At 39.3% G+C, this 17,362-nt stretch overlaps 1 protein-coding gene across 1 annotated transcript in view; it reads left to right on the top strand.

Moving 5' to 3' along the window:
• Positions 1 to 1,400, top strand: part of PDS5A (PDS5 cohesin associated factor A) — a 76,230-nt gene extending 74,830 nt beyond the window's left edge. Inside the window, exon 30 of the mRNA XM_034670955.1 lies at positions 1,044 to 1,400. Within this exon, the coding sequence (XP_034526846.1) occupies positions 1,044 to 1,400 (357 nt within the window). The remainder of the gene's footprint in view (positions 1 to 1,043) is intronic.
• Positions 1,401 to 17,362: the final 15,962 nt, after the last annotated feature.

Here is a 17,362-nt window from a genome sequence, read left to right on the forward strand (position 1 = left end):
TTCATGAGTTTTCATTTAAGTAAATTTTCTTTTCTTTTTTTTTTTTAAAGATTTTATTTATTTATTCGACAGAGATAGAGACAGCCAGCGAGAGAGGGAACACGCAGGGGGAGTGGGAGAGGAAGAAGCAGGCTCATAGCGGAGGAGCCTGATGTGGGGGCTCGATCCCAGAACGCCGGGATCACGCCCTGAGCTGAAGGCAGACGCTTAACCGCTGTGCCACCCAGGCGCCCCCATTTAAGTAAATTTTCTTGAATCATGAAAGATTTATAAATATTTTTTACCCAGTCATTCTGAAAAGATTTTCTGGGGAAAATGAAAATTAGCTAATTGAAAAGATTAACTCGTTTTTTAGATGATGGTAGTGCTCCTTTGTCTTGCTTTAATCAGTTAAAATTTTATCAGTTAAAATTGTGATTCCTAAATATCCTTTGTATAAAGGTCACTTTCTATTCTAAAAACTATTAAAGTCCATTATATCTATTATATTAAAATGGGATTTTATTACTTTGAACATTTTAGATGACTTAACATATATATTTGGTAAACTAGAGAAAAAAATGTTCAGAAGAAAGTAGAAGGTTAATGATTGCAGCAAAAAAGTGACAAAAATTAGAATGTATGAGCAGAGTGAGAAATTGAAGAACTTCATGTCACAGAATTACAGAAATTATTATAGTCAAAGGGGCATCATAGATAAAGAGCATATTCAGTTATGCAAACATGCTCTCCTTTTTTAAAAAATGATAAATTTAGAGCATACCATCGATTAAAAGGACCTTTTCATTTAGAATGAGTGTGAAAGCAAAACTGAGTAGATTTTCTCTCTGTAGACCACCTGTGCATTTTAATAGGCATTTACTGCATAGATTATATGTGCCGTGCCCCATGGTAGGCACTGCTCTCAGGTCCTACCCTCAAGGAGTTCATTAGAAGCCTTGGAATTCCAGCTCCTCGAAAATACTTTGAAAATACTTCTTTCCAGTACAGATCATTGATATTTAAGGAATTTGTGTTTATAGAATTGTTTTGTGCTCTTTTAGGAGATCAGTTCTGATCAGACTACCCAGAGCAACATCAGCAGTGACCGAGGAAAGAAAAGAAGTGTAGCAGCAGCTGGTACAGAGAACATCCAACAAAAAACAGATGAGAAAGCAGATGAATCAGGACCACCTGCCCCTTCAAAACCCAGGAGAGGACGCCGACCCAAGTCTGAATCTCAGGGCAATGCAACCAAAAATGATGACATAAACAAACCTCTTGGCAAAGGAAGAAAGAGAGCCGCGGTCAGTCAGGAAAGCCCTGGGGGTCTGGAAGCAGGTAATGCCAAAGCACCCAAACTGCAAGATGTAGCCAAAAAGGCAGCACCAGCAGAGAGACAGATTGACTTACAAAGGTAATGGACGCCATTCTTTCTGAACTGTCAGTTTAGACATTTTGCCCTATTCTTAGTATGTGCCAGTCCCCCCCAAACACCGAGGCATTTGGGACTGAAAACTGCCCTTGGTTTTCCTGCGTAGGTTATAATGGCATTTCTTTTGATCTCATAACCTCCAGGATGCCAATTTGAAGAGAGATCTTGTTTCTTTTGTTTAATTTTTAATTAGGATATCCTGTTTTGTTTTTCTGCTTACTAGCAAGGACAGTATTAAATTTTGCTCGGTATCCTTCACATAGTTATATGGGCTTTAGTTAATTTTTAAAGGGCTACCTTTTGGGTAAAAAGGTCTCAGAATGGGGCGCCTGGGTGGCTCAGTCAGTCAAGCGTCTGCCTTTGGGCTCAGGTCATGATCCTGGGGTCCTGGGATCAAGCCCTGCATCGGGCTTTCTGCTCAGCAGGGAGCCTGCTGCTCCCTCTGCCTCTGCTGCTCCCCCTGCTTGTGTGCTCTTGCTCTCTGTCAAATAAATAAATAAAATCTTTTTTAAAAGGGGGGGGGTTCTTAGAATGGAGAAGACAGAAGTCATGACACACAAACACATATCTCCTGCTCTTGAATTCCTCTTGTTAGAGTTCATTTTAATATATGTCAACAACTTCCCTCTTCCCCCCCACCCTCCAGTGAAACTACCTCCCAGCAGCTCACCTTTGATCATTCTTGGTCTGGGACTTCAGCTTCTCTACCTGGTAATGGTGGTGTTCCAGCTGGAGATCTAGAAGTCGGCTCCTTTCATACTTGGCCTACAGTTAGAACTTAGCCCTCCCCCTTCTTTTTTCTTTCTGTATCTGTACCTACCTCATCTGCCCTTGAATAAGATTGTAAGCATCTGAATTCCTTGTAGGAGAGAGACAGTTTTGATCATCTCAGGATGACCCTACGATCCTGCTTCAGTATTTTTATAAAGTATAGTGTTGCCTGAAGCGTATGTGTTAAAAGTACACTTTTTAAATTACCATTCATGTTATATTTTCTTATATTTTAAGTGTCTCAGGCTGTCTTTTACAACATCTCATGGGAGCAGATCCAGGCCCAAACCTGATCTAAGTAATGGGTGATTCTCCTACTCACTTCTAGTTTTATGGACTAATAAGTGTAATAATGAAAGTTCTTGGGGGCAAATTTATTATTTTTCTCCTCAGATCTAGATCTTTGACCTAGAACATCATATTTACCCTCTGCCTCCTCTTTGTCATCAGTAAGACAGTATAATATTACCTTCTTCAAAGGACTGTCCTAAGAATTAAATGGATCAGTAAATATAAAACACTTAACCGAGTGCCTTTCACAAAATAAATGCTCAGTCATTGTTATAACCATTGTTTTGAATTCTAGTTTCTCTACCTCTTAATACACTTTTCAGTTACACAGAAGTTGAACAGTTTCCTTCGTGATAGCCAGAATTTTTCTGAAGGGTTTCTAAAATTCTATTCTAGCCGTTCCATTAGTACTGATCATCACACACAGGCCGCTTGAGCCACCTGACCTGACCTCTCATTAACTGTCCTGTTGCCTTCTAACAAAAATATTCAAGGTACTTACTTAGTCCCTGAAAATGTTTTCAGTAGCAACCAGATCTTATCTCTGACAGCGCCTTGTAAAGCCCCCTGCTCTACTTCTGCTGGCGCCATGTGCCCCAACATCATCAAACCAACAAAAATGGCTTCCGTGCCAGAGACTGGTTAAAAATAGCATTGAGCCTTCTTGAAAATCTAAAAATGTCTTGAGTGAAAAACACCTTAGAAGTCTCAAGTATGCTGGCTAGTAGGTCATTGGGGGCGGGGAGTAGTGTGTTAGCCAAAACAGAGTTCTGTGATGGGGTCTATATTCTCAGTGAAGTCAGATGGTTAAGTTAGATGTTCTTGACAACACTGTACTGTGTTAACTCTGGAAAATAGATTGAATATTTTGCACACATATCTGATTGAACTGTCTGCTGCTAATTTAACAAAACATAGTACATTCTGAAACTTTCTCCCAGCTTTCTTTTATCTTTTTCCCAAATCTAATATACAGCTCTGCCCTTACATTCTAGCATTATGACTTAAGCTTGGAATCCTGATGAACTGTTCAGGGAAAGCTCACTCCACAAACTAGATGCAACCTTGCTTGGATGCAAGAGTATCCCCTCTTGAATAGAACTGAATGCCTTGTCGGCACATCAGTGTTGCTCCTGGTACTTGTCATTTGTTCTTTTAACAAATACTCAACTGATAAGAGTGCTAGGCATCATGCTGAGTGTTGGCAGTACAAATGTTTCCAAAGTGGAAAGGTTCTTGCCCTCAAACAGTTTATTTCCCTAGCTTATCAACTCCAGAAGAGACCAGGAAACTTTCACATTAGGTCTGCTGATTGATACAGTGAAAGTATAGGATTTTTTTTTTTTATTACTACATAAAACAGAGTGAAATTCTGACACGTTACAACATGGATGAACCTTAAAGACATTACGCTGAGTGAAATGAGCCATACCCCAAAGGACAAGTACCATATGATTCCATTTATATGAGGTACCCAGAGCCATCACGTTTGCTATAGACCGGAAGTGGAATATTCGGTGGTTGCCAGGGCAAAGAGGGAGTAGGCTTTAGTGTTCAGTGGTTGTACAGTGTTTCATTTGGGGAAGATGAAAACATTCTAGAAATGAATGCCTTGATTGTACAGCATTGTGAATGTACTTAATGCCACTGAACCATATACCTAAAAATGGTTAAAATGGTAAATGTCAGGTCATATAAATTTTACAACAACAAAAAAATTGCTAAATAGGATAATAATCTCTAACACTAATGTAGTACTGATAATGAGCCAGGCTCAATTCTGAACTCTTTGTTAACCTATTAAATCCTTAAAACACTTCTTTGTGGTAAGTTCTACCATTATTTCCAGCTTAAAAAGAGGAAGAAACCCAGGTATAGGGGTAGCTTTTGGTCTCTGCTTATGTAAATAGTAGGGCCAGGATTAAACCCAGGCAAAGTCTCTCCAGAGTTTGTAACTGCCATTGTATATTGTATTTTAAGATAAAATTAAGTCTTAATTCTAAGGCACTATACATGTGCACAAAACTGGTAGAGAGTGCTCTGAAAATACTTGTATATTTTATTTTCTTGTATATCTTAAATAGCTAATGTAGTTGATATGTGTAATAGTTTCCATAATGAAGTACATATGTGTTAATTTTTTTTTTTAAGATTTAATTTACTTATTAGAGTGAAGGAGCACAGAGGGAGAAGAAGAGTGAGGATGAGAGGGAGAAGTAGACTCCCTGGTGAGCGGGGAGCCCTATATGGGGCTCAATCCCAGGACCCTGATATTATGACCCGAGCCGAAGGCAGACACTTAACCGCTGAGCTACCCAGGTGCCCTGCATTGTTAATTTTTCTAACTCTAATGTGAAAAGCTAGTTTATTTAGTTATTTTTAAGTTTATTTAAGTAATCTCTACACCCGTCATGGGGCTCAGTCTTAAGACCCTGAGGTCAAGAGTTGCATGCTCTTCAGTTGAGCGAGCCAGGCGCTCCTAAAGCTATTTTATTTAAAATAACCACAGGTTAAGCCAAACAGACCAACTATAGTCATCTTTTTTTAACTCTTTCAGAGTACATGAAAACAGAAGTCCCTGCATGTTAGCATCAGAGAGGAATAAATCAAGCAATAGATCAGAGATTCTTGAAAGTGGCACACTTAAACGAAGCACCTCATGCTAAGAACATTGTCAGACTGGGGCGCCTGGGTGGTGCAGTCGTTAAGCGTCTGCCTTCGGCTCAGGGCGTGATCCTGGAGTCCTAGGATCGAGCCCCACATCGGGCTCCTCCATTGGAAGCCTGCTTCTTCCTCTCCCACTCCCCCTGCCTGTGTTCCCTCTCTCGCTGGCTGTCTCTCTGTGTGTCAAATAAATAAAAAAAATCTTAAAAAAAAAAAAATAGACTGATGAAAATTAGGTAGAATAATGTTCGAAGATATTTGGGGTGGTGCTTGGCATATTTATTAATAGAAACAATAGTAATAATAGGGAAAGGTTGTTAAACCTATATTTGTCTTGCCAACAGTCAATAGGAGGCAAGTACAACCCGATGTTAGAGGTAAGGAGACCTGAACAGACTGTCTCCAGGCACCTACGTCAAATCTAGGAGCATCCCTTAGTAAGCACCTCAGTGTGGTCGTTCCTCCAGTAATTTATGCAGTATTTTAAACATTTTTAAACTGTGAACATTCAGAACTCTATTTGTTTTTCCTCTTAAAATGTAAAAGATGTTGTGTAATGGTGTAAAAGATAATGTGTATTTACCATCAAATGATGGAATAGACACACCAAAACAAAAGTTCCTGATTTGTGATTTGGCTGATATTTTAACTATCTCAACTTAAGGAGAAATGTTAAATGGTCAAAATCCTGAAGGTACTGGCTTTATTTTTATTACATGTCGTAGTTTCCACCCTCCTACAAGATTCTAAACCTACTTCTCATTGGTGTGTCTGGCTGGCTCGGTCGGTAGAGCATGCCACTCTGGATCTCGGGGTCGTGAGTTCAGGCCCCACATTGGGCATAGAGTTTACTAAAACATAAGGAAAAATAAACATACTTCTTACTAACTGCAAGTATTACCCGTGATTGATTTGACATCCCACCTGTATTTTCCTGAGACCTGGTGAGGATCACACACAGATTAAAGCCACATGATTACAGTTCTCAATATAGAGCTAATCCAGCACCTTGAATCATCCTGTTAAGGTTGTCATTAAAATTCCAACCAGCTAATCACTAGAAGAAATAGTGTTGCCAGACATGAGAGCCGTCAAACACTAAATCTGTGAGCAAGGGATGACCCCAGGGTGATAGCTTGCTTATTGCCCTAGAGACTCAAAGCCTCGCCTAGAGGCCTTTCCTTGTGAGATGAGGTCTGAATTGCTGCACTAAAGTAGTTTGCCCCCCTGACTTGAATCAGGAATGCAAGACTTCGATAAGGAAGGCCCAGTACCCTAGTGCTTCTCTGCGACCCTGCTCTCTAACTTCACATGCCACTTCAGTCTCTTCCTCACCCTTGCATTATTCTTCATACCTTTCACTTAATTTCTCACTCAGATGGTCTGTTCTTGCTCTGGTCACAGGTTTCCACAGTAACGTCCAACAGGACCCTCTCCCCTTGACATTACCCTAATCTTTACTCCATGTATTCCTTTGTCCTTCTGAATATGCCATCTCCTCTCTACACCTTATGCTACTACCGCCGCCTCTCGAAAACTCACCCAATCTTATTGCTTGATATTTGTATTATCATTGTGTGGTTATATTATTAATGAAAAGCGTTTTGGGGACCCTAGTATATGCCAACCAGTCTAGATACTTCATGTCTGCTACCTTGTTTAATCCTTCAGTGCTATTAGGTAGAACTCTTGGTAAATGGTAGCCTCTAGAGCTATTCTAATACCACAGCCAGCACTTGTAATGTGTGGCAGGTGCTAACCCCTTAGAATTCCTCTTACTGAGGTAAGGTAAGCATTAGGTAAATAATTACTTTTAGTATGATTCCTACTTGTATAATTTATTTACTAATTCAAGGATGGATACTTTATCCAAAACACGTATGGTATGTACAAAAATTTACTGGCGTAGATTTTATTTCTTAATCTGGGAGTTGATGCTGAGCATTTTAACTTGTAAACTATAGAATTTTTAGATCCCCTTGGATTTTTGCAGTAAATGTATTATTTACATTTACGTGTGTGTGCGCACACGCGTGTGCGTGCGTTCCAGTAAATGTTCCTGTCTGTATTTTGGGCTATATTTGGAATTGTTACTTCAAGAAAATTCCTGGAATTTACCTATACATTTATAATAATTAGCCATTTGTGTATTATGGTCAGGAAACAGTATCTGACAACTGGACAATTAATGTTGGCTTCCTGAGTTTTGAGTGAAGGGTAGATCATTTCAGTTATTTAGTTTACTTGTTTTTCCTTTGTTTTTGAGCTATTATCCAGATGGCAAACAATTCCAGACATTCTGCATTGAAAATGTATTTTTTGGTCTGCTGATTCTTCAGTATGTTCTGCTTACACTTAAGGCTAAATTCTTCCACAAGGAAGAGACTATCAGGAAACACCAGTGGAGAAACAGTCCTTAAATTTGGGACTTCTGGGGAAACTAAATATAAAGAAATTATCTATAGGAAAACAGACTATAGTTTTCCCATCTTTGGATGACTATGTTTTGCTTAGCATGTTTAGTGGAAGTATTCAAGAATCTTGGAATTTTTTTTTTTTAAGCAAAGAATTTCCTACTTCCTGTGCCCAAATATTTGTATATTGAGAAAGTTTCTTGTCATTACCTGGGTTCATATCTTAATATCATAGTAACCCCCAAGTATGTATCTTCATGTGTTACACAACCATATATTACTTCGATGTGAATACTTTTTCAGTGACAGGTGAACTTTTATCAAAATAGTATGACATTTCTTAGAAGCCAGGTGCTTGGGTGTGATGACAGTTCTGGGACATAGAATCAAGTTCATGAAATTCTTCCAGTGATCTGGATCATTTAGAAGTCTGTGAGAGCAGCCAGGAAGATACTGAGGACTCAGAGCTCATAAAGGGAAGCTGCCTGAAGGTGCAGCAGGCAGCTTCTAGAGGATTCTTTGATATCACATTATTAAATCTGTTTTATATATTATAACAAACTAAGTCTCTGTAAGAATCTTAATCACTTAGCTTGTTTTTTAAGCATTGTCATCTTAATAAAATGTATATGTAGTGGAATACAAGTAAACAACTCCCTTATCCTTCTCCCAAGTTTGGAATTGTTGCAAAGGAGACCCAGTTTTAATGCTAATATGGCTGATGAAAAATGTGGAAATGACAGGCCAGGTGGCTACTAATGCCTTGCCTCTGAATTGAACCACCACAGGCAGACCTGAATGCCCCTTTCGGAGGCAAAAGAAAACAAATCTAGGAGAGGACAAGCCCAGCATGCTTAGTTCCTCCACCCCTTGCCCCTCACCTATTAGATGGGTTCTTCCTCCTCCCAAAGAGGACTTAGGTGAGAGAAAAGAGATTATATTCCCCCATGCTCATGCTTCCAGAGATGAGACTGTCTCTCCTTAGCAGGGAAATGGGACCAGTGGGGATTTGATTCCTCTAAACTCTTTAAAGGAATTAAGCTAAATTTCCCTCGTTTGTTTTTTTGTTTTTGTTTTTGTTTTAGTATACTAAAATGTATGTGTGTGGAGCCCCTGGGTGGCTCAGTTGGCTGGGTGTCTGACTTTGGCTCAGGTCATGATCTCAGAGGTCCTGGGATCGAGCCCCACATCAGGCTCCATGCTCAGTGGGGAGTCAGCTTCTCCCTCTCCCTCTGCCCCTGCCCCTCCCTCTGCTTGGGCTCTCTCAATTAAATAAATACAATCTTAAAAAGATGATAAAATATGTTTACCCAGTTCAGAAGTCAGAACTTCTTTTGCCGCTTATAAATAGTGCCCAGTAATTTTTTTTCTTTAATACCATTTTGAAATAATACTGACAGATTAGTTATTTATTTCAAATAAATAGCTTTTATTGTTTTTATTATTGTAAGCAGATCTGCCGTTGATTGGGTAGCAGCACCTAGTGGTTGAAAGTAAAAACTTCATTGGTATTTTGTGTTTATATAGTTTAGAGAAAGATTCCTTAAAATAGGTCTCAGGTGAAAAATAAATTTGAGATTTTTTAGATAATAACTATAGAAATGAAGTAGTTCTTCTGGTTTGGTGTGTTTTCCCGTTTATGTCTTTTCTAACTTTTCTTTCTTCTACTCCCCTCCGCAAGGTAAAAAGAAAACTCATTTGCAAAGGGAGAAAATGAAAGCCAAACAGAAGCAGGCTCCAGCTTCTGCAAAAACTTGGATTCACAAGGTCCCTGAACAGAAAATGAAGTTAACTTCAGAACACACTTTCTGCCTTGAAAACTGAAAGAAACTATTACTTCCTTTTCACATGACCACAAGTCCTTTGATGGAAATGTACAGCAGAAACTCTTGAGAGAGAGGCTAAAAGCAACTCTATTCTACCCTCCCCCTAGACTTTTCTTATGAAAAGTCAATAATTAAGCAAATTGCTTAACACTTGGTTCCAGTTCCTGCATATCTGGAGTTTAAAAAGGCATAATACACCATTAATTTCCATGCTGCAGTTTTTATTTTAAAGAAAGTAACAGGATGTCCTTACACTGACACTGAAAATTCATCAATTTTAGAGCCAGGAATTCCCGTGTTACACAGAAAAGAAAAAAAAAAAAAATAGAAGTCTACTGAATTAATTTTTTAGAAGAAAAGAGATCAGATTAAATATTTCTTTGTTTTTCCTTTTGGAAACTTTTATGTATAATTCTTTCTGCCTGCCTACTTTTCTGCAAAAATGAGATGTACAGATTTCAGTTCCCTGCTATGAAAAGTGATGTGGTGGCAATTTTATAAAATATGTTGCTTTCTGATTTTTATCAGAGTGAGAAAATAATTAAAATTATTATTGATTTCATATCACTTCATATTTTGATTTCCCCTCCATTTTAGTTTAATATAATTTGCAATAAATGTACATATTGTTGTTTGTTTCATAAAGCATATCACTTTAAAATGGTTTTTACTCCTGTGATTATGTTGGAATATTTGGAATTTTAAAGGAGTAAAGACTGCCCAGCATTTGGTTTTATAATGTTTGTCACCAGATTTTTATTATTGATGTAAAGAAAAAGTCAATTTTTTTAAATAGTCAGACTTTGGCAGCTTTGTAAGGAAAGTTGGAGGTGTTTAGGATTGCTATCAATCTTCAGCATTGCGCTGTTGGGAAGTAAGTATATTGCTTTTGTCTGCCAGTCTGGGCTCAGTTTTTATGTTTATTTTAGAAGACAACTGTTGCATCAATATATTGTTTCTTGGCATTGTTCAGCATAGGTAATGTGTGCACTTTTTGTGTACACATAATCATATTTAAGTTTTTTGCATAAAATAAATGCTTCTAGATGTCATATGGTAGTCTTTTTTAATCTCTTTACCATATTATGTTTTCTTGTGAGTTTCTTTTTATGTGAAAGGGCTAAAGTCATACACAAAGAACATGATTACAGTCAACTCTCCATTATCTATATAAAATAGTGACTATGCCTCAGGTTTTGAGTTTTGCAGTCATAATTTAAATCACAAACTTAATGAAAGCAAGTATATTGCAAGAGCTAATTCAGGAGGAACTTGAAATTTGTCCTTCTTCGTGATCAGAGTTGTAGCTGCCCCCCATGCTGTACTTGAGGCTCTTTCCCGAAGCCCTAACTGAATGTGCTCACTCAGTTGCCTTGCACATTCCTAGTGAGGGTCAGAAGACATAAATGACACTTGCATTAGAACTTGGTGTTGAGAGGCTGTAGTCTACAATGGATATAAAACAGCGAATGTAAGCTACATCAAAAAAGAATGATTATGTTGAATGTGAAATTTGCCAGTAAATGTCACGTATCTCATAGATAATCAAGAGTTGGCTGTATATTGACTCAGTGAAAGATGGGTAATTCTTTCAAATATGCATGTACACACATTTAGGGATTGGATGATGGTTAGGGAACAGTGGATACAAGTGATAGAAAACAATACCTTTTAAAAGGACATGAAAAGTCCTCACTCTTCTTATTGCCTCTTCATTACCCTTTAGAAGGAAAGTATAAAATATTTCCTCCAACATACTGAAAAAGAATATCTATGCAGAAGCATCAGAGAAGAAGTCCCTCAAGCAAACAGTGGACATGTATATTTAGAAAGATTTTAAAGTGCTCTTAGCATCAGACAACTTGATTCTTAAGGCCACTGATCTGTCAGCAATTAAAAAGCACACTGGTAGGGACCTTTTTCAACTCCTTTTGATTACTCAGCTAGATTACCTAGTGTTAAGTCATATGTACAACATAATGTAGCAGAACCATTTGCATCTGTTTGTGCTGCTTGATTTTTTGCAGGCGAGGAGGAGTTTAGCTAAAAGGATCTGGTCCACAGGTGTATGTAAATGGCCCCCCTGGTTTTCATAATATAATGCAAGCCTCTGGCACTAAGGGAAGGGAATAGGAGGATAAAAAGATTGAGATGATGGGGAGGGATTTAAGGGACATTTGTCAATTTTCCTTTGAAAAAAGGAAAAAGTTAAATCCCTTAGGAATTTGATATTCACATCTCAGAGAAATACAACACAAAGTGCAGACTTATATTTGAGAATTAATGTTAACCCTTTGTGTCTAGTTTGAAGCTTCTTGTATTTGTCTAAAACTACAAGCCAGAATTTTGTATCTCCTTTGATAAAAAGTGTGTATAATGTAAAGTAGTTTTGCATATTCTTGTGCTGCACATGGGCTGAATTTTTAAAAAATTTTTTAAAAACTTGAAGCAGAACCTTGTAATTTGTGTAAATGATGAGTGTAAAATCCTACCATAAAATGCTAAAAATATGCATTGTTTCAAATAAAACCAAGAAATGCAGCATTATATAGTAGTGTGGAACCCTGAATATTCATGTACCCCCTGGTATGTCACAAGCTGATAAAATATCTGCATATTTTCTCTTTGGATTCTGGAGTCTGCATATCCTTATAAGAAATCAAATGTAATCATAAATCAAAAAATCAGACCCTCAAACTTCCTGGCTACTAACTCTGATCTAACCTACAGTGACAGGGAGAACATAATAGACAATAAATTCTGGTAAACATTTGGGGAACTTTAGAAGTTGCTTTTTAACCCAACAACTTAAAAGTGGCCTTTCATTTATACTTTGATACATCTATTTACTGCAAATTTTGGACATGCACATTTAGTTTAAAAACTGATGGACGGGAAGCAGATTGCATGTATCTGGAATAAGAAATGAGCTGAATGAGAAATAAAGCTAGCTATCCTGCCCGGTTCTGTATTTTACCCTCAATGGGATTACCATTCTACACCTTGATATTTGTATTGTCAAGACTTTTCTAACTGCACTATTCACATGGATAAACTGTTCATAGAAACCACTGGAGACCAACAAGTCTCCAACAGTCTGACAAGCTTTGCAGCCTGCCTCAATATAATCATGGCATTGCTCACAAGAAGTAAAAGTTGGCCATAAGCCAACAACAGTGTAGAACAATGGAAATGAATGTGCAAAATCACATACCTTCTCAGCCTGTAAACCAGAGCTGTAAATTTTCACTTCCGTAACAGTAATAAACCTTTACTTCATTTTGTGTCTTATTTGAAAGGCCAATGGGGACACCTGGGTGGCTCAGTCAGTTAAGCATCTGACTTGAGCTCAGGTCATGATCTTGGGGTCCTGGGATTGAGCCCCACATCAGGCTCCCTGCTCAGTGGGGGAGTCTGCTCCTCCCTCTGCCCCTCCCCCAGCTTGTGTGCTCACGCGTGTGCGCACGCTCGCTCAAAAAAGAGATGAAAGGCCAATAGGAACATGTGGGTCCCATTTCTAAGGAACCTGGGCCAGGGTGGTGATCAGGATTTCAATTTTGGGGTATTTCTCAAATAACATTTATTGATACTGATTGCCAGCTAAAGGCAGTTTCCTTCCCCTCGTTCTCTAGTTACTCCTGTTCTCTAGCAAAGACCATGTATTCTGAATAAAATCCATTCCTTTTAGGAATAGCACTGTATCAAATTCTGCGAGAAGCTTGGAAAGCAATCAATTGGAGGTCATTTATGCATGTAAGGAGCAAGGTCCAAGTCTACAGAAAGCCAGTAAAAACTGAAGAGTAAGGGGTAGCGATTTTCCTCATTACAGGTATTTATGTAATCTGTACAGACTAGGCACAATGCCAGGGGCTGACACTGAAAACGCTAGTTTGGGGCCTTAGAAGGACTAGTAATACAAAGCAAATGGCACAACACAGGCAGATACGACTATCAGGTGATACACTGTCTGGACTTCAAAGCCCTGATAGATCCTATAGAAATGAAACCTACCTTTTCTATATAGAGAAATACAACTCTGAGAACTGTAAGAGGAGATGCAGTTTCTGAAAAAAGTACTGCGCTGAGCAAGCCTGTGCCTCACAATGAGCTGGATCTGATACAGGAGGCTGAGGACCCTCTGAGCAAAGGTGACCAGAAGAAAGGACAAACTGCAGCCAGGGAAGGACCAGAAAGAAGCCTGCTAGATCACGAGGGCGAACTGCCTGAGCACTTCCCATGCATGAAGCATTACTCCTCTGAAAACTGGAAGACCTGGTCGCAGCCCCCAAACCTTGCTCACCCGCTGTCCTAAGTGCACGCCCTCCCCAAGCACAAATTTGAGTGTGCTGACAATTTCTGTAGCTTCTTTGGACAAACTCTGTGTAACCGTAGGGCCTTACTGTGCTCCAAATTCTGGCAGAGACCCAGGCAGTGTCTCCTTGAAGCATCTCTTTTAGCTTTGTTATCAGCCTTTTAGACGAGACTCACCCTGATGGCCATACACCCTCATCCCAAAAAAGTGCCTGAGACCATTTTCCTCTAAAAGGTTTGGCAGTTTTGCTATCCGGTGTCCCCTGGCTTACAATGGAGTGTACTCTTCCAAGAGACAGGCCAGCTTCAGCACACAAAAGGAACCTGCCCCTTTGCAACCTACCTCAGGCTAAGAACTGAAAGGCAATAGACTGGTGATGGGTAGTAAGGAGGGGACGTATTGCATGGTGCACTGGGTGTTATACGCAACTAATGAAGCATCGAACTTTACATTGGAGAACAGGGGTGTACTGTATGGTGACTAACATAATAAAAAAAAAAACATTAAAAAAAAAACTGAAAGGCAGAAGGCTGGTACCCCTCAAGCCACTTAACTTGTAACCATTGTACAGCGGGTTCTTTTAAATGTCCTATGTAGAACAAGCCCAGCTTGGTCTGCCCATGGACTCTTAGAATTACAAACAGAAGGGCCTACCTCTTTTTTAGAAGTCAGAGCTCACTGGGATCAAAACTAGACAGATCCCATTGCCTTTCTCTGTCTCCACACATACATGCAACTAGGATCTTCTATTGATCACAAGGCATCCACCATGCCGTGACAGTCAACAGGTCCCAGTCTCCAAAGCTAATTCAGGGAAAACTTTCACAAATACTTTATGAACCAAATATTATATCATCTCCAGTCTCCTGATGATTCTGCCTTTTTGTGACAATAGCAACATAAATAGCAGCAAAGTGTTTGTTGTCCAAAGACCTGATCTTCACTGAGGCATCTCTATTTTATTGATAATTTTGGCATTGTGTTTTGAGGGTGAGAACAGCTAAACATTAGAATTCCTACGGAAGGATGAAGGCATTATGAATATTCCATAATAATTAGCAGGGACAAAAAGAAAGCCATTGTGCAAACACGGCTATTTGGCTTTGGGGAGAATAAGGTTTGAATGTGGGAAGGAACAGATTAGAAAGATTTCTGCCTGAGTTCATGTCCAGTTTAATATCCTTGCTTGTGATCAGTATTTTTCAACAATAATAGTTAAGCAAAGAGGCTCAGAAAGGGCTGGCATTGCAGCTAGAACCTCTGCCCCAAGGAAAGCTGAATCTCTGAGAGTACGGATTGCTGAGATGCAAAGACGACACTTGCTCTGTGAATTCGGGCAGGAACCCTGGAAGGCGTGGGTTCAGTACCTCACAGCAGCAATGAGACAGCAACGGGGTGGTGATGTGTATATACAATGGAATACTAAGCAATAAAAAGGAAGGAAATACTAATCATGCTACAACATCAATAAATCCCAGAAGCATTAGGCTAAGTGAAAAAAGCCAGACACAAAGAACTACATATTATATGCTTCCGTGTATATGAAATATCCAGAGAAGCCCAATCTATAGAGATATGAAGTAGAATAGTGGTTGGCGAGGGCTAAGAGCAGGGATAAACTCTAAATGGGCTCATGGGATCTTATCAGAGTGATGGAAATGTTCTAAAACTGGATTGCAGTGATTGTCACACAACTGAATAAACTTACTAAAAACCACTGAATTATATTTTATGGTAAGTTATACCTCAATAAAGCTTAAGATAAATGAGACACAGGGCACCTGGCTGGCTCAGTCGGTAGAGCACGCGACTCTTGATCTCCGGGTCTTAAGTTCAAGTCCCACACTGGGAGTAGAGATTACTTAAAAGAAAAAAAAAAAAAAAAAGATAAATGAGACGTCTTCGAAAAATCTTTAACTATGAAAAATAATGCAGCATCCACCTATGTACCAGACTGTCAAATCCACATCATGTCAAAAATACCATTATTAACAATAACTGAATTTGCAGGCAAAACACCCACTCCTCACAGGATTACTTGCTGGAGTCAATCTGGTTCTCAGCTAGGCAGGTCTGGAAACCATTTTCTCCAACTGTGGTCATGGCCACAATTGACTTTATCAACCAAAGATACAAAATACTATGCGTAAACAAGAGACCAACATATTCACAATGACTGATCAGTTCCTTCTCTTACGAGTTCCTGTCCTTATGAGATATCAAAGAACTCACATGTGCACTCTCTCTCCAGCTGTACACATGGAGAAAAGGCCATGTAAGGACAGAGTGAGAAGATGGCCAGCTGCAATGCAGGATGAGAGACCTCGCCAGAAAATGGATCCCCCAGTAGAAAACAATCTAAGGGATGGGGCTTCCTCTGTGATCCTGACCTCTCCCATGGTTTTCTGCCCTTTCTCCATGGGATAGGGATCTTTTTCTTTCCCCAACCTTATCTGATCTTCACCTATACTCTGGGGTGAAGAGTTGCTTTCCTTTCCCAGAAGCTATGAGTTTTGTTACATAGGGAAGAAGAATCCAGGCAGGGCTTGGTTTCTTTGACACAGCAGCACGTGCTCACCTCCCCAGGCCTGCACTACCAAGAAAGGCTTGTCTCTGGTCTCCACCAGTGCCCAGTAGTCCCTGTGAGTGTTGATCAATGACCATGTAAAAGTACCTATGAGTAGATGAAAACTCCCTTTGTGTCTGAGGCACCTTTGTTTAGATTTCAGGCCATCTGGTTACTTCAATTCTCTGATGGGTTCAAGAAAATGACTGTGTTGGGGCGCCTGGGTGGCTCAGTCATTAAGCGTCTGCCTTTGGCTCAGGGCGTGATCCCAGCGTTCTGGGATCGAGCCCCACATCAGGCTCCTCGGCTGGGAGTCTGCTTCTTCCTCTCCCACTCCCCCTGCTTGTGTTCCCTCTCTCGCTGGCTCTCTCTCTGTCAAATAAATAAAATCTTAAAAAAAAAAAAAGAAAGAAAGAAAAAAAGAAAATGACTTTGTAGATTAGTAGTAATCACTCTCTTTATAGCTTTCTTCACCTTCAAGGCAGAAGACAGAAGATCCTAGATTCAAAATAATCAGATAAAGAACTGTACCTCAGTTACATCAGTCTCGTCATTCTTTAGGACAACTTGGAGTTTTTGTGTTTGAATTGTTCTCTACTGAAATTGCTAGAATCATTCCTGAAAAGCAAAAACACTAACAATATTGCAATTTCTGGAATATATTGTGACACGGGACTTTTATGAAATTCTGACACACATAAACTTATGGTTAAGACTTTTCCCATAATTTGTTGATCTCGATTCATGCAATACTTTTCAAAATTAAAATAAATAGTGTTCTTTGCTTAAGTATGAGTGAGGATAGATGACAAATCTGGGTATAGTCTTTTTCGAATATAAAAAAATTTTGACAATACCATTAATAAATTTGAAGAACTTAAGGCTTAAAAACCAGAAATTGTGAGAGAACTTCAGGGAAGAAGGCAGAGTACGAGGATCCTAAGCTCACCTCATCCCACAGATACACCTAGATAACACCCACATCAGTGTAAATAACCCAGAAAATGACCTGAAGACTGGCAGAACACATTCTATAAGCTAAATGTAGATAAGAGGCTACCTCAAAGACAGTAGGGAGGGTGGAGACAGAGTCAGGAGCCAAAT

The sequence above is a fragment of the Ailuropoda melanoleuca genome, chromosome 11 (assembly GCF_002007445.2).
Source record: "Ailuropoda melanoleuca isolate Jingjing chromosome 11, ASM200744v2, whole genome shotgun sequence".
Lineage (NCBI taxonomy): Eukaryota > Metazoa > Chordata > Mammalia > Carnivora > Ursidae > Ailuropoda > Ailuropoda melanoleuca.